This window comes from Salminus brasiliensis, chromosome 18 (assembly GCF_030463535.1).
Source record: "Salminus brasiliensis chromosome 18, fSalBra1.hap2, whole genome shotgun sequence".
NCBI classification, from domain to species: Eukaryota; Metazoa; Chordata; class Actinopteri; order Characiformes; family Bryconidae; genus Salminus; species Salminus brasiliensis.
In genome coordinates, this window is record NC_132895.1 from 24394459 (window position 1) to 24412490 (window position 18032).

The window sequence follows — 18032 nt, forward strand, 5'->3', positions numbered from 1 at the left end:
CTAAAATTCACAATTTATTTTAAGTGCTGCAAATCTTAAGAGCAATGCATTCTGGGAACTGTAGTACATTTATTGCTGTTTCTACATGCTAAAGCATTCATCATAGTGTCTAACTAAAGTACTGCTATTAAAAGGCCTGTCTTAGGAATGTGCAAAGCAAAGTGGAAAGTGACTACCAGGGCATGTTCAGGGTTTGAATCAGTAACCTGGTTGAAGAAGGTGTTTGGCCAGGTGTTTTCAAATCATTAAGACAACCGAGGTTGATGGATTACACCTTTGTACAGCAGCGTTGGCTGCAGCCCGAGAAGCAAGACATATTACGAGTAGTTTCCCATTAAAACCAGATTATTGTGTGAGTGAAAGGGGAGCTAGCACCCTTTTTAAGGCACATAGAGAGGAACACACCACACCAAGTCTAGCATTCAGCATTCTAGCTCAGCTGTCAACAGCAGTGTGTGTATGTGTGTTTGTGTATTTGGCCTCATTAAACCAGCCCTCAGAGACAAAGCCTGCTTGTGCTGAAGTGTGTGTACAGTCTCTGGCCCTCGGTCATAGTCCTCGTGACCTGCTGTAGCCAGGCAGCTCAGCATCACTCACCTTGCAACAAAGTCAGCAGAGGGTTCAGCTCGGGCTTTAGGGTTGCTTTTGTTCTGGGCTTGGGCAGTGTTATCTTGAAGGACAGATACGTTGTGAGAGTGAGAGAATGAGAAACAAAACACTTTCACTGTCGTTTCTTTCACTGTTTTTTCTTTCTTTTTTCATTGCCTGACTTTAGCATTTTCTGTATGTCTAGAGGCATGGTGTTGGTACGCTTGGCGTCACATGGCGTCTGGAGAATTGACTCCAGTGTCAGGCAGTACAGTATGAGGATGTACAGCTCAACAATGCACTCCCTGTTCACTGTTATCCTGTTAGGAGTGTGTGTGTGTGGGGGTGTGTGGGTGTGTGGATGCCTTTCCTGATTTCATCCATCCTCTCTCACTTTAGCTAGTCCACAATTTGAAGAGATACACCTACACGCCGGCCGATCTCCTTACACTGGATGGCATTGGGGCAGTTTACTCAACAGAGGCATGGCAGGAAGAGCCGGTCGTTAACTGCGTTCAGATGAAGCCGGCAGTGATGCTAAAAATATGAAGGGAATGTAATTAGTACATGTGGTATGAAAAGTATTGCCATAAAATACCATTGTAGGAAGGTTGTGTGCACGTGATGCTAAAAGGTCGGTCTACAAAGCAGGTCTGCTGTTCGGATGCATTTACTCCATGTTCAACAACAACTGACCTGCCTGCAAATATGATACCTATATATTAACCCTGTAGTCCAGTTAGGATGTTATGACTCAGCTATGGCTCAGATCAGCAATAACAAGTCTCAAAGGTGTCGTAAGATCATACCATTATTGTTGAATAGCATCTCTGAATTACCGATCTGGAGGCTCATCTGCACTGCTTGCACTGTACATACTGTACACTAATCCAGCGTGATTTGAAATGACCAAAAGCCAACTGAACTGACCTCCAGTCAGCAGTGATCAGTCCTGAACTTTACACTTTTACACATTTGTCCATATCACACTGCACTTCTAATGGTGGTGCACTATAGTCCCATTCAGACAATCTACGCAGTAACCCATCAGAATACCCTTCCAGCACCCTAGCACAAACTCTGGGTAATGTTTCCGTGAGCCCAACTGTGAACAGTGCAGGTATTTATCTGGAGAATTCATAGTGGATGTGTTGACCTCTCTCATGCGGCTGGCTCAAACCACGTTTGAAACTTGAGTGTTGCCTACTGAGACCTACCTATGCACAGAATTCTGGGGCTAGCCTTTCGATTTTAGGGCTAAAAGCTCATATGTAACTGTGTCCTAACATTGCAAAGGTACCGACAGCTCACTTTGCTGCTTTTGTGACTCCATGTTACAGAGCCCATCAACGCTGTACTGCCTTCTACAGCACTAACTTGATTGCCTTGCTGCCTCACAAGTCCAGTCCAGTCCAGTCCAGTTTCAGATGCAGCCCACTACACAGCATACTTTTATGCATCATGTCGTGCCTCCTGCACGCACTACACAGGCGCTGCCCCTTGCCTAGAGCATGCGGAACATTTTCTGTGCGGAGATCTCCCGTTCTACACAACATGTGAAATGGCAACTCCGGATAGCGTCCAGGCCAGACCTGATTCTCCAGACATTTTCCGGAGTGTAAACGTGAAAATGGCTCATTTCTGTACTGTTAAGTGAGGGGATATGTGGTTTGGGATGCAGCCATGTTAGAAAAGTATGAAAGAATGTGACCAATTGTTTTCTCACTAAAGCTGAACAGACATTCATTTATTATTACTGTATTAATGTTATATTACGGTCATCAACAACCTCAGAAAAATCCTCTGGATGGAAACATAGCTAGGGACAGCGTAGAGATCCAGGCCCTTGCTAGTGTAGCATATTTTGTAGAGTGTAAGAAGACAGTGTATAGTTTCTGGCTTGAGAGACATGCAAAATGGACTTGATGACCGACTAACGATGTGAGGTTAGTCAGTCAGGTTTTGGGATTTGGGGAGTTCAACACTGCTGTGCTTTCTTAATGTCGACTCCAGTCTGTGTACAAGCCTTCGTGGTCCAAATGTGGAACGCATGTTAAAATGTGGCTCTTGTTGTTTGCAGCTTCCCTTTGAGAAGGAGATCTACTACATCCAGCATTCCATGCTCTACCTGGTGCCCATCTACCTCTTCAGGAAAGGAGGTGAGCTTTCGTACATTTTCATATCACCACCCGTGTCGTGCTGTCTGCTGGACCACAACCCTTTATCAGAAATGATCACGTACATGCAAACGCACCACAGCGTCCTGTTTACGCGCTTGAGGTTTCTGCTCACACGCTAGCCATGTAAAGTATTCTCAAATGAGCCTGGCACCCAGTCATCTCTCTGATCCGGAGCTGCCGCTGTCTACAGAGGTGCTAATTTGCGTACACTAGCAATGCAGAGTGTGCTCCGAGACACCGCTTGTATGAAAACTAGACCAGCGCTCGTCTGCCATCTAGCGTCCAGATGTGGCCGTTACACTCGTTTCTCAGCCTCGGTGTGACATGGCGTGATCAGAGCGATTGTTAATACATGTCTGCGTGTCTTTGTGTTGGCGATCACGAAGACGGCCTGACCACCCGAGGGAGGAGAGCGCAGAGATTGGATGGAAGCGGCTGGCAGGGTGTGTACTAGAACGAGCAGCCGTAGTGAAGGGAGGCTTTTGCACTGCAGTGGGCACAACGGCCTGGCTGGCATGTGAGCTCGCCATTACAGTTACATAAGCTTGCAAAAAAGGACACACCTTGCTTTCCAGCTGAGGGGTTTTTAGGCTCACGGTCAAGATTCTAGCATTGTTTTAATAGACATAGAATTTATTTCTAGAGACTGATTGATGTTGTTAATTAGAATTTGACATTAAAATCAGTTCTTGAATCAATTCTTTTCTGCGAGGGAGGCAGAATATGCCAAGCTTCGGTAAGAAGGTTCATCTGCTTCAAAATTACACTAAATTCTCTGGTCATTTTAGGCATTTTCATGACAAAAAAATTGTCATTGTCGGCAAATCTGAGAGGAACGGGCGGACCTATACTGTATCAGTACTAATAAAATGGTCCTGATATAAAAAAAAAAGAAAGACAGAAACCATTATTTTTTGTAACAGAGGTTAAAGTTAGGCTTTAATCTCTTACATGTTCCTCTTCACCCTGAATAGATACCTTCTTCTTGCATAAAGGTAATTACTATTACTATTACTAGTGTAACTATTAACAAAATTACAGCTGATAGTGTTGTTTAATTTTGGTATATTTATGTTGCAAGAATACTTTGGTAATATTTAATTATTAATATTTCCATTTTCAGTTCACTTTGGAAAATAAAAGTGCCACAAAGGGTCCATTTTTTAAAAGGGATGTCCGATCAAGTCAGATTTGTCAAGTCAGGCCATTTATGTAGTGCTTTTTACAACCCGATGTTGTCACAGAGCAGTTTTACAGAAATAAGACAAAAAGAATGAAAAAGCCAAAAGCGATAAGTGTCAAGAAAACCTCCCTCAGAGCTGGAGGAAGAAACCTTGGGTGGAACCACCCTCATCTGGTCAGAGCCGCTAATAAATGACTAATAAATGGTATAAAGTCACCCTAACACCAAGCTTAGCAACAACAATAGTAATGCTGAACATCACAGATGCCGCGTGAAAGAGTTTGCAGCACGTTTAAATAAGCGAGCACACAAGTCAGTTGTAGCAGAGTGCAAAACGATCATAATGGGAAAATGGCTCTTCTGGCATTGTCCTTAGAAGCACCTTTTCTTACATTTCTAAGAGTGTATATTGGAGCAATCCACATGATAGAAGTACAGTATGTGAAATTAATCATTAATCATCAAAGGTTCTAACCACAAGCTACTATGTACCATGCTAGCCCCGAGCTAACATGCTGGTCATGATGCAGCTGTATGATACAATACACTGCATGCAATGCTGTTTAATAAAAAAAACATTATATGAGCTTATGAACATTTCATAAGCACTTCATAAGTCACTTCCCCCAGAGTCAGTAGGCAGGAATGCTCTGCTCATGCTACACAAGAAAGAAGGGGTGGGTGGTGAGTGAGTGAGCGGTGTGATGATTTGCACTGAGGAAAATTAAGGGGGGGATTGAAGTTCTTATGAAGAGCTCATGATGAGTCTGTGATAAAGAGCTTTTGTGTATTAATGCAATGGAAATTCTCTTCTGCCTCAGTGTGTGTGTGTTTGTGCATTAGTGTACAGAGAACAATACACCTATTCATTAGTTTTTTTGCATGCATACACACACACACACACACACACACACACACAGTCCTCCGAGCTGCCATGCAGTCATTTGATTCAGCCTGAGCTCACAGCGCCCTCTGTCCGCCCCGCCTGGAAACACAGGGAGCATGAAGTGTAGTGTTAGCGGTTAGCACAGAGTCTGGGATTGCTCTACTGAAGCAGATTGTGGCTACACTTTATGTCCAAAAGTATCTGGACAGCCCTTCCAGTGGGGGAGGTCAGCTGCTATAGGGTGTGTTCATTGCTGATACAGGGGTTTTACTCCCAATGTGTGCTGTGCAAACACATGGCATATCAAATAATACCATGACCATCAGCCATAACAGTAAAACCAATGACAGGTAAAGTGAACAACATCGATTATCTAGCTGGTTCCAGCGGCACCCTTTCATTGGGTAGGATGTCCGTATTAGGCTGCTAACGAACAGTCAGTTTTTAAAGTTGATGTGTTGTAAGCAGGGAAAATGGGCAAGAAGGGTCAGAAGGTACTGGCTAATAAGTAAGTAACCGCAAATGTTGAAAATTATGTTATTTATCATGTGGAATGTAAGATTATCTGATGGTGACTAGGTGTGCCAGGAATGCAGACTTTCTGGAGAGGCTAATAACCTAGGGGTTAATGGGTCAGAAGCTCCAGGGTCAGTCAGATATAACCTGTTGCAACTGCCTAGATCATAAAAGTCCTAAACATTTACCATCTATTTAAAGAATACACATTGTTGCACCTCCCTAAAGCTGCAAAACCACTATAAAGCTGTGTACTGAGCCACAAGACTTAATGTCCAATGGTAGGCTGTTGCATTGAGTATTAGTGCTGCAACTCCAAAAGCTCAGTCATATTCGAGCTTCAGCTGAGATCGTGGAGCAGCCAAGAGCAACTAATCTAAAGACTTCAGGATACAGGAGGGTGCAGCTCCATTAAGAGCTAGACGACCGGGCCAGAGCATCTCCAAAACAGCAGGCAGGTCTTGTGGGGTGTTTCTGGTATGCAGTGGTCAGTTCCTACCAAAAGTGCTCCAAGGAAGGACAACCAGTGAACCAGCAGCAGGGTCCTGGGCACCCAAGGCTCACTAATCCGCAAGGCTTACCCATGTAGTCCAAACCCACAGAAGATCTACTGTTGCACATACTGGCTAGGTCTTGTGGAGTCCATGTCTAGTAAGGTCAGAACTGTTCTGGCGGCACAAGAGGGGTCCAAACAATATTAGGCAGGTGGTTTTAATGTTGTGGCTAATTGGTGTCATTTCACTTCCTTCCAGGTGTGTACAAACCGGAGCCACTGGGTGACATGTGGTGGGCGCTGTTATCCACAGGCATCCTCTTCCTCTACCACTTTGTGTTTCTACAGGGGCTGGGAATGGTAAGACGCAAACACACACTCCTCTTTTAGCCATGGCCTCCTCCCTATCTTGCTTAACCTCCACACTGTATACGCTGCAGAGGGCCGTGATGAGCAGCTCCCTCATTTATGCCATCGGTCATGAAGCTGCACTTCAGCTCCTCTCTGGCTTCCTATTAGCTGGCATTCTGACACTGCTGGTCTGTGTGCATTATAACACTTCCCACAAATCGCATGTAACTGTTCCCTGGAGCAGCGCAAGTGTGGACCCCCCTGGAGATGATCAACATTACGCCATCTTTTTCCATCATCTAGACACTGGACTGCTGCGGTCCTGTAGGCTAAGGAATGCAAATCCTACTAGAGTCTGTGATTCAGTCTGCATTTCTGATCACGCTCTTTTAAAACCAGCGTCTCATTAGTGGTGCTGCATATTCACACGTTTCAGTGGAGCAGATGGCACATCCTACACCCAGTCTATTATTTCTCTTACTTTACCCGTCGAAAGTTTGGGGGACACCCTGCCGCCTTCTGCAATTTATAAATTCTTTTCAATTGAAAAGCTAAATATACCCAACCAGTCTTCATTTGTATTAAGTACAGGTTTTGCATTATTTTGAAATAGTGGTGTCAACAGATGAAAGGTTCCAGTCCCAAAAAGGAAACACCCAAAGTCACAGTCTCACTACAGATACACGTATAGAAGCATTCAATAAGAAGGCAGGGCTCTACAACTTCAAAGGCTTCTTACAATTTGTAGGAAATAATCAATTAAACAAAAGTGCAGTTAAAAAAAAAAAAAAGTCTAGCTTTAAGACAGCGTTTTGCCGTGTTCCTCAGCTCCACGGCTCTCCCCAAACACGAACAGCCAGACCAAGGTTTTCAGACATTTTCTACCATCCAATCTAAATGGGTCCCAGCAATGCAAAGGGCAGAGGGTCCCAATTTTTGAGTGAATGCCTGTGTTCTGCAGAGCTGTGCTACCTGGCAGCTCTGTGCATTTTATTTATTTATTTTAACAATGTAAATCTGGTATTACATTATTATACAGTTTCAGCTTACTGGTATGACTTTTGAAATTGAATTGAAATTGAATTGAAATTGAATTGAAATTGAATTGAAATTAAAATAAAAAAGATGTATAATCTTTACTCTCTGATTTAGTGATTTAGGCTAGCCAGACATCCTGCCTGCGTTTCTGCTGGGAGCATTTTCTCATACTTTGCTTTTAGGCTCCTCAGAAAATCTCACCTGCTGCTTTATTTCGGCAGCTTTTTTTAGGTAGCACGGTTTGACAAGGTGGCACACCAGCAGATTCATGTCTGCAGCCCTCACTTTGCCAAGAGCGACGTCAGTCAGATTCTTGCTCAGAGGAGGTGCTGTACCCTGTCGTTTCTCTTGGAATAACATCCGCACGGGCCCTGACTAATATTGTGTCTCTACCAGCCCCCAGTCGGTTAATCCGTCCATTAGCATTACAGCGCAGGGTTGAATGATGTGTGTTTTGATGCTGGTGTATAACCCATCCTAATTCTGCCTAAATGGAAAAACAACATGTACAGCGTCTTACTGCAGTGTCTCAAACCGCCTGGCAGAGAAACCGGATGTGATTTTACCTGCTTAGTCGCTGTTTCCTCTTCACGGCATTGGAGTATGAAAAGGTGCCAGTGGAGCAGTAGAGTATTCCTCTATCTAGAATAAAGCTATAATAAACGGCATATCCAGAACACCTGGTGTTTGAAAAAGAAGGCAGAAACATCATCAAACTACAATAAATATAATATTTGAATTTTGATTTTTTTTTCTAGATGAATGTTAAAAAAAAAAAGTTTATAATATTATAATTTACAATAAATAACCAGTTCTGCATTTTCTTACTGTACTGTTGCAATATCAGTAGTTTAAGCTAGGGGTGCTAACGTCTGAAAGTAAATCAAGGTAGATCAAAGACCAATAAAGCCCAAATAAGGCAATATATTTTAGTAAATGAAAAAAAAATTACTTATTATTTTACTTATATATATATATATATATATTTTTTTTTTTTTTTATTTCTACCCCCCTCCTCTTTATCCAGGTGACCGAGGTCAACCTGAACAACATGCTGTGTCCGGCCGTCTCCGATCCCTTCTACGGCCCCTGGTACAGAGTGTGGGCCACCGGTCACCAGACCCTGCTGACGCTGGTGCATGGCAAAGCCCTGACCATCCTCTCTCACCACACAGCGCCCGCTCTGCGCCACCTGCTGGACACAGCGCGCCTGCGCACCAAGAAGGTGGACTGAAGCTTCACAAGGGACGCACCACCGCCACATACACAAGCACGAAGCCTCACACACTCCCGCGCTCGGCGAGCATCCTGCCGTCATCTGGAACTCCAAACTCTCATCTGTCATCGTGTCGACAAGTGGTCAGTGAAAGTGTTGCATGGCTCCTGTGTCTTCAGCGGGAGGAAACTATAGGTCAGTGTTTTTACCAGAACGTGAAAAGCAGAGAGAGTCTTTTCACCAAGATCAGTAACTGTGTGAAACTTGCTTCTTTTCCGTGGAAGGTTTTCTGAAACAGAGCTTCTGGTAACTTTATCCACATACACACACACACACACTTCATTCTCGAGTTGCCTTTTTTTTTTTTTTTGGTTTATGTTGTTTTAACAGTGATGTGGGGCCAACCCGATGTTCTCTCATCTAATACTGTATTTTGTCTGTATCTCAGCCTGAAAACGTTGCCATTTTCAAAACGTTCTATGTAAAGACAGTTAGTACATATTGACTTGATTAACATGTAGTAGAAAGCATCTATGTGGCGATATCGTGTTTGTATCAGAGGTGTTTGGTGCTTGCAGGCCTTCTAATATCCACTTTTCATTTGTTTTTTTTGTTTGGTTTGTTTTTTTGTGGTCCTGTTGGCATGTAAATAGTCAGCTTTTAGAGTGACTGAGCAGAGCTTACTGTTACACCCGTTACCCGCCCCCCATATGACACAAAAGCAAGCCTCTTCACTAACTTCAAAAGTGGTTTTACTGTTGAGACAGCTATTCAGTATTGTCTGTATCAGTGATGATTTAAGGGAAGAGATGGACTTTAACTATCAGATGTAGCTGTGAAGCATTTTTGAGGGAAGTCATTTTTCCCCTCTGGGAATCTTTATTTTATTTTATTTTTTTTTTAAACTAGCTTCACATTTTCATGCCCCTTCCACACACACATTTTTATTTAATTTATATTATAGCATTCTTGTCGACATGGACTTAAATCATTGATTCTTTTTCTATTCTTAAAAGAACACCCTCTCCTAACTGCATAGTGCACATTACTTAAACGTAAAAGGAACTGGTAAGGTAACTGGTGTCAAACAACCATGTTGCCACTCCATATACATTATATACTTATACACACTTTTTTTTAAGACTGTGCAAATACATTTTTTCATCTATACATAAGTCAAGACTGGACCCACCATTTTCTTTTTGGCCATTTATTATTTTTTTTATAGTCAAGTCTCCAAGCTGGCATAGTAGGGAAAAGGAGACGTTTACAGATGTAAGAAGAGTCACATCTGCTGTGGCAAGAATTTTCAGATAGAAAACAGACTGGTTTCAGACTAGACCAATTAACACATCACTCCAGCTTTAGTTTCTCTCCCACCCCCGTCAGGTTCGACACTCCTGATAAACAGTTCTAATTAGTATTGTTGATTTCGAGCGCTGTATCTCAACGGGCACTGGTGGAATCCAGATGATTCTGTCCCCAAGAGACAGAACTGTCTGGATATTAAGATGATACTTCTGACTGAAAGGGAATTTGAGAAGTTGCTTTTGTACATATTTTCGGTGAAGTATGTATCGTACCGTGTTCAAAAAATAAAATACAATAAAATAGTAAAAGGTTCTTTTCCCAGTTTTGTGTGTCCTCATACCAGATCTGTTGAAACAGCAAAGGCCTTCTGTAGTCTGAGCAATACATCCAACCTCTTGGGCAGCAGCATGTTCCAGTTTTCCATTTTAATGCTACACACAGTTCACATCTGTTCACATGACTTTTTTTCCATCTGCCAAAAGGGACTCAACATGCAATAAAAAAAAACAATAAATGTTGCTCTTTCAGAATTTTTATTGGATAAATGATTTAAAAGGTAATAACAATGTTTAAAACTACATTATCATCGCCACAGCCATAGCTCACATACCCACTGATAATCCACCGATATATAAGACCCCCCCCCCCACACACACACACATTTTTTTTTGTTGATTTTGTCACTTTTCTACTTTTTTTATTTTTATTTTTGGAGCCATACTATCATAGTCTTAATAAATGCCCATTTCAAGTCTCATCACACTAACAGCAAATTCAATGGGGAAGGAGAGAAAGGTCTAGTTCTACAGGGGAGGGTTCTTTTTTTCCCAGGTCATTATTTCATCAACAATTTCAAGTTACTAAAGCAGAGAGAGAATCCAAACTCAAAATAGAAAGAATTAAAAGAAACCGGTGGGTATGGGGGGCTACGCCAGGCAACCCCGGAGCCCGCTGTGCCAATGCTGCACAAATCGTCAATCAGTGTGTTGCACGTCCAAAACTCAGCTCAAAGTTCCAGAACATAGAAAACCACTAAAATAATTTAGAAACTAGATCCAAAATATTTTTTTTTTGAAAAGAATCAACTTTCGATGTACAAAAACAGTCATTTTGTTTACTTTTTTGTTGTTGTTTTTTTGAAGTGTATTTTCTTATAAAATGTTCTCAAACACAAGTTTATTGTAGTTCTTATTCATGTCATTTATTATTATTATTATTATTTATACTTTTTTTTCTTTATCTATCAGTGCGATTGTATACCAGTGCTGCTACTGGGTCCAGAGTAAAGAAAAGAGGCTTCTTTTTTTTCTTCTTCTTTCTTTAAATGGCATTTAAAAATAAGGATCAACGCATCTTTTATATAAAGTATAACTGCTGGTCTTAGGAAAAAACACATTAAGAAACCCATGAATCTAAGAGGCACGCTATGGGGTTTTCTTTTTTTTTAAAAATATACATAATAATAATAACAACAACAAAACAATGAAAAAACAAACAAAAAAAATGTGCAACCTAGTATTACACAGTCACCCACACCTAGTAAGGTGTCGACGACAGCTACAATGAAAATTCATTGAACTTAGGTTGCTAAAACCTTAAAAGAAAGTTAGAAATTGTACAAAACAAAACAAAAACAAACGACTGAGTGAAAGAAAATGAACAAACACAGATCTAGACATTTCTTGCAGGGGTGTTTTTTGGAAGGACAGGAAGGCAGGTCTTTTGAGCAGCATTTGGACATGGCTGGAGGCATCTTTGGTTCGGTCGAACACACAAAGGTAACGTGAGCCCACAAATTCCAAGTACGGGAAGCAGGACCTAAACCTTCGTATTCTGCATTAAAAGCAGATGTTTTGCTCAGAACGAATGGTTGCAAATACCTAACTGTGTCGAGGACCAAGCAGAGATAGGAGGAGGTCATTCTCAGGGGCAGAACGTGTGACGGACAGTGAAAAACGGCCACCGACGAGCATACTTTCAACTCCATCTTTGCCTAAGTTGTGCGACAGTCGTCAGTTTCCTTTAGCTTCAACCTGTTCGAATGCTTTGGGCCCAGCAACCACTAGTGCCAGGGACTGTAGAATTACCATGTCCCCAAAGTGCATTTTCCAAAGCGGACTACTTCGCTGACACTCGAACGAGCCTTCAAGTATTCTGAGAGAGAGAGCGAGAGAGAGAGCGAGAGAGAGAGCGAGAGAGAGAGCGAGAGAGAGAGAGAGAGAGTGAGAGTGAGAGTGAGAGTTAGAGAGAGAGAGATTTAACTTGACCGGAAACTCATGAGAAATTCCCTCGCCAACTTTCAGGAGTGGCAAAGGGTTTGGCTGGGTCTGACAGTACTATGTGATAAGCAGCATACTGTAGTTTACTTTATGGCATCATCCGTAACGGAATGAGTTCTCTTCAACCGAACCGCTGAGCTGCGAAACGTGCACTCCGACACGATTCAGAGTCATCCGCACAACGGCATCCGTCAAAACACCAAATAATCAGCAGCTCGCGCTCGCTGCGTAGAGCAGTTCGGTCTGACTGAGGGTTGAAGTTCTTTTGGCCGCACTTGAGCAACTTCTAACATGGCTGTTGAGCCAAGCGCTAGTTCTGAATGCAAAGGACCACAATATTAAACACCTGCATTACAGAATGGATGTAAAGGGGAACACTGGGGCCTAGAGAGATGGCCCCAGTCCAAACGACCCTATCCATGCTCCACCCACCAATGCATCTTTCTTCGCTACTGTTGCCAGGTCAGGCAAGCTTCACTGGACATTGGCAACCTGAGAAACTGTAATGCATAGCTCAGTTTTATTAAATGTACAGTGACTTGTGTGAAGTGTGTGAAGGAGGAGGTGGGGTTAGGTAGATCAGGGGCTACCGTTATGCTGTTCTCATCAGTTTTCATTAGCCACGATGATGCAGTCCAGTTCAGGAGCTTGGCATTTACCGCTTAAACTCTTATGGTGCAACTCCAAACTAACTGCACTACAATTTCTCTAGGTCTAAGTCGAACGGGTTTTCGGTCTTTCTTTTTATTTACATTTTTTTTTGGCCAACGTTCTGCAAAGCTTGTTCCACCTCACAGCAGTCGCCGCAAAGGCGTGCACCCGTGGGCCGAGCATGGATCGGTCAATCCTCAAGCAATCTACTGCACATCAGATGGGTTGAGAAGCGTATGCCCGTTTCCCCCAGGCCATGAGGGAAGGATGGGGTTTAGACTTGTGACTCCTTGTCCTTTCAAACCTGCAGGAAATTTTCAAAAAACTGTTACACTGGTACGAACAAAATTAAAAAAAGAAAGAAAGAAAAGAAAAAACACAAACACCTGTAAAACAGATCTGCATATATCAAGGATAAGAATAAGTCTGATATGATCGATGAGTCCGCATGACCAGTCACATTTAACTGCGACCACCCCCCAACAATGAGGTCCAGTAGCACCATTTTATATTGTCTTTTTTTTTTTTTCTCTCAGTCTATAGAGTCTCTAGCAGTGGAACGAACATGCCATGATTCAACAGGAGGTCCTCTACACATACATGCAACAAATGTATCGCAGACGTGTATACATTAGTTTCGCATGTACGCAAAAGACTCGGTGTACTTGGTTTTGCAGCAGAAAAAAAAAAGGATTCAGTTTGTGCTGTATTTGACTGTGGACCAGAAAAAAATGGTGACCTGACCGTTCAACAACTCAGGGGAGGGAAGGAAGGGGGCTAAACAGGACACAGCTAACAGTAGCTTTTGAACTACGCCTGCTACAACACATTTGTACGAGACGTTCTTTATAGGCTCGTTTGGAGCCGTTTCAGTGGTTTTCCCTAACACTGTCGGGGAACACGCAGCCGAAAGTCACAGCTGGGTAACGAGAGGCCTCGCTGGAAAGCCAGCGTCTTTGAGACAGCTTGACAAGTCCAGCAATGCAGAGGGGTGGAGGGTTGGGCTTCAAACTTGAGGTTGTTGCTGGCCCGCTCAGCTTTAGCAGTGCAATGGTGGGAGTCAAAACGGGACTCTTCAGTCACGACTTCAGTCACAACGATGGCGCAAATAGTTTTGAACCTTCAGGGCAACATTTCGCTGGTCCACATCTATTCAAACCATTGTTAAGGCAACACAACTGAAATGAGGGTGTTTTTCTGTGGGTTTTTTTGTTGTTGTTGGTTTTTTTTTTGTTTTTTTTAAAGAGCTGGGAATGACTGTGGATGGAACACCAAAAAAGCCCTTAACATTTTGCATATGAAAACAAAGGGATAAAAAAGGAGTCCTCCTATAGCAAAAGCATCTCGGCCTCATCAGTGGCCGAATCTCAAATGCTTTGTTCTGCACGACGTCTACCGAGAACAGGAGGCTTTGTCTAGAGAATGATGAAACTATACATGCCGAAAAAACTTCGTTTAAATCGCACATAATTCTTCTTCTTCTTCAAAAAAAAAAAAAATGGTTCCGAGACATTGATGGAAGAAACTACCCCTCGCCCCAAAGCACCCACCCACCAACCTGCTCAGAAAAGACCATCTAAACGAGAAGTCCTACTAAACAGTGAATACCTGGAGTCATGGAAACATGATGAAAACATTCCAGCACTTCATGGCAGAGCTGAGAGATGCCGGCGATTCTGACCAGCACACGGCTTGGGACCAGTGCGGCCACCAGAACAGCTGCATGTGCTTGACGTGAGGATTTGCGAATATGATCTACTGCATTATGGCAACCGTCGTCAAGCTTGTGGCGTTCGGATCGTGGATGTAAACATTGGTCATGCCAAGCTTCATGAGGTGTCGTGGTGGTTTGGCATGAACGTCTCGAATGTGAGGTAACGTCTTGAGAACTTTAATGCTGCTGAAGTTTCGGCTCGACCACGAGGACGCGGACTGGTTGGCGGTAGCATGGTACCACCTCATCAACCAAATACCAGGTGTTAAAGAGTTGCTTTCTCCACTGGATCGCACCAGAAAAACAGATCTCGGTTTTCCGGTCAAAGAAAAGCCTCAACCATGGCCTTTAGGGGTGAAGATTCCAACTCTAAGTAAACAAATTCCCAGTTTTAGGAAGGAACAAAAACTTCTGTTTGAAAAAAGAAACCAAAAAAAAAAAAAAAAAAAAAAAAAAACATCACAGACTCGAGCAACCACCCTGACAAAGCATGCACTAAAAAAGAGAGTATGGCTTTTTTGTTGAACTTGTCCCTGTCGTTAGAACTAAGTCTCTTGCACAAGTTTTCTTCTCCATGTGACAGAAAGAAGTGAAGGTTTTAGGAAAAGTGGCTGGCTGAGGCTCATATCAACAGAGTCCTGTGTTAGACAGTCCACTAGCCACAAACTACACATGCTAACACCTTCGGTTTATTCATATTTGCTGGTTTCTCTAGCAAATGTTGAGAGCCCACCCTCGCATATCCACAACACTGACTTTCCCATTCAAGATAAAGACATGAAAATGTGTCATCTGACAGTCTTCTACAATCGTTTGAAAGAGCTTTAAGAAACAATTTAACCAACAGAACGGGGACATGAACAACCAACACTGAACACAATAGCTTTCCCTTTTTTTTTTTTCTCTCTCGTTCTCTCTCCCATAAACTCAAAAAAAAAAAAAAGCTGACTGTTCATCTGAGCCAAATGAATTCTATTCAAAGAGGACACAAAACACCATCAATGCGAAGAGTGGCTCTCCCTGGCATTGTGGAAAATATTTCAGATTTTCCAATAACTAACTTAATCTAGCGGTTTCTTTCGACGAGTTCGGCCACACATCGACGCACACGTAACGCCACACACGGAGGAAAAGAAAAGCAAACTGTCCTAAGCTAGACCTTCTTTGGCTAACTTCACAGTTACAGAGCATAACGGCTCCATAAAACCCACGACAACGATTCACAAATTTCAAAAAATCACCCCTCACAACAATCAATCAATCAACTTTCAGAGGAAATCGCACAGAGGGGAAAGAAAATCACTGGGACTCTGGGATCGCCTACATGATCTACACACATAAAACCAACTTAGGAGAAATGATAAAAGCAAACAATCAACAAAAACCTGCCCTGGAAAACTAAGAGCCGAGTGGACACTACAGAACTTGAGCCCCAGTTACAGCCTCTAGACTGACTGAGCCAACTTGTATGTTAACGCCTGCAAAGTGAGAGCCCTCAACCAATGCTTTTCCCGACACGGCTAGAACCTAAACGAAACCATCCGACATGAGCGGCAAACTGATTCTGCATTTAAACTCAGCCAATCAAATCATTTGCTACTCAGGCTACTTTCATGCATATTCCGATGACGACGCTAGTTTCACCCGCGCTCACCGTGCAAAAGTTCCTGCTTGCATTTGGTTTCCGCACTGCTGTCAGTCAGCGTCGCCCTTGGGTTAATTTCCCTGTCCAAAGCATTGCTACGCCACGGCGGAAAGTGTGCACAGGCATTTGTGCATGATGTCATGAGCACTGATGGCACGTCATCATGACTGCCAGTTCAGAGCGGTACGCTTCAAAGTGTCAAAGTGTCAAATTATGGCATGGCTGCAACCTGGGCAGAAAACGTGTAGTGTTCACCCGACCTGAAGCTTAGCATACAAAAAAAACTTAAGAGCAAAAAAGAAAAGACTAGCCCCTCTTTAATATGACTCATTTCCATCCACAGACTCAAAAACCTGATTAGGATTGTTGGAAACAAAAAAAAAAAAATGTAGTACTTGTTTATTTGCTTTAAAAAATAAGAAGGAAAAAAGGGGTTATAAGTCGATATATATGCTGCAAAAACTAAATTAATAGAAAGGATAAAAAGGAGAAAATAAATGATTTTTTTTTCGCGTCATAATCGTGATGCTTCTCTGCCACCCGCTGCCATGCCGCCATCATGGAGACTGTTGGCATGACAACGGAAACTATCATCATAAAATGGTACAGTAGTAGAGATAGCTAGACCATGAGGGGGCAGGCTCTCCCGGGAAGAGGTCCGCGGAGAGGTCCAGTGACTGGTCATGCGGCTCGCTGTCAGGAATAATGGTTGTAGGGGGGGAGAGGGTGCCCGATGCCGTTCTGGTAGTGGTGGTGCTGGCGATGGGCGATGTACTCCGCGTAGCTCATGGTCATCTTTTCGCTACGGTACCTGGAAGAGCAAGAAGAAGAAAAAAAAGGGTGAAGCATAATGGTATTGATATTAAGTACATGTGTACAGGTATGGGCAGGCCATATTTAACAAAGACTAATAATAGTAAGATTTTTTTTTTTACTTTCTGTACTTCCTGTAATACAGGATGAACACTGGAAGCTATCATTTTTTAAACCTCCGTCTTGTCCTCTCACCATAAAGCCTCCGACAATCAATTAGCCGCAGCATTCATGCGTTTCGGCCTAGATAGCAGATAGTGGCTGTGCTGTGAAGGCGAGGCTGTGGAGGAAGCCCTGAAGGGTGGGGCTGTCTTGTTTTCAAAACAGCTAGCAACAGCTAATATCGCCAAAATCAGTGACCCAATCTCTGACAACAGTGGATGAGGCCTGGAAACGAACGAAGCCACATTCACACCATCAGGACAGTTAAGGCCAAACTCCTCAGTGGCTTTTTTCCCCCAGTGGAAAGAGCACTCCCTGTCTCCATCGCAGCCTGACAACAAAGCTAAGTTTTGTCCTCCTCTGGTCGAGCATCAATATTTTACCTCCTATACTCCTAAATCATTCAGCATCTGAAAGAGCATTCCGGGTGTTCATGCATGTAGGCTTTGTGCTGGCAGAGCCATGGCAGGGGACACCTGTGCATGCATGAGCATAAGCCAGAAGGACCCAGGAGTGTTGGAACGATGCCCCGCTTAAGTTTTTGAGAAGGTTGGAGAAAATTGAGGAGCGACAGAGATGACGCTAGAGCAAGTGAACAGTCCTTGCGCTTCACTAGAAGCTAGATTGAGGCTTGTCGTTTGGCTTTAGTCCCTCACCCGCCAGCAGGCGAGGCTTCAGGCCCTTCCACACTTGAGCTTCTGTCGGGTCTCCTCCAGGTTAGAGCTTTGCTCTTGTAAGAACATGAAACGGAAAAGCAGATCGCTTTGGAAAATGACCAAACTGCAGTGGTGGAAAGGATCAAAGCAACTCGCACCATATCCGATCAGCAGCGATCTGCTTTGGGAATATTAATGAGCCTTAAAAGAGAAAAAAATGAACTATTAGGGATGAGCCTAGTGTACACACAGAAGAGTCATGCAAATGTTCGGCTTTAGCTGAGAGAAAGGACAAGGTTACACTGCATGTTTGAGAGATTTGACATAACATTCTTTTAATGTATAACATG

At 43.0% G+C, this 18032-nt stretch overlaps 2 protein-coding genes across 2 annotated transcripts in view; one reads left to right on the forward strand and one right to left on the reverse strand.

Annotated features, from left to right (window-relative positions):
* LOC140539958 (transmembrane protein 164) overlaps nucleotides 1-10070 on the forward strand; it is a 46691-nt gene extending 36621 nt beyond the window's left edge. Inside the window, exons 4-6 of the mRNA XM_072662840.1 lie at nucleotides 2669-2747; nucleotides 6106-6206; nucleotides 8263-10070. Coding sequence (XP_072518941.1) covers nucleotides 2669-2747; nucleotides 6106-6206; nucleotides 8263-8469 — 387 coding nt within the window. The 3' untranslated portion in view covers nucleotides 8470-10070. The remainder of the gene's footprint in view (nucleotides 1-2668; nucleotides 2748-6105; nucleotides 6207-8262) is intronic.
* Nucleotides 9651-18032, reverse strand: part of ammecr1 (AMMECR nuclear protein 1) — a 60172-nt gene continuing 51790 nt past the window's right edge. The window contains exon 6 of the mRNA XM_072662839.1: nucleotides 9651-16862. Coding sequence (XP_072518940.1) covers nucleotides 16748-16862 — 115 coding nt within the window. The 3' untranslated portion in view covers nucleotides 9651-16747. The remainder of the gene's footprint in view (nucleotides 16863-18032) is intronic.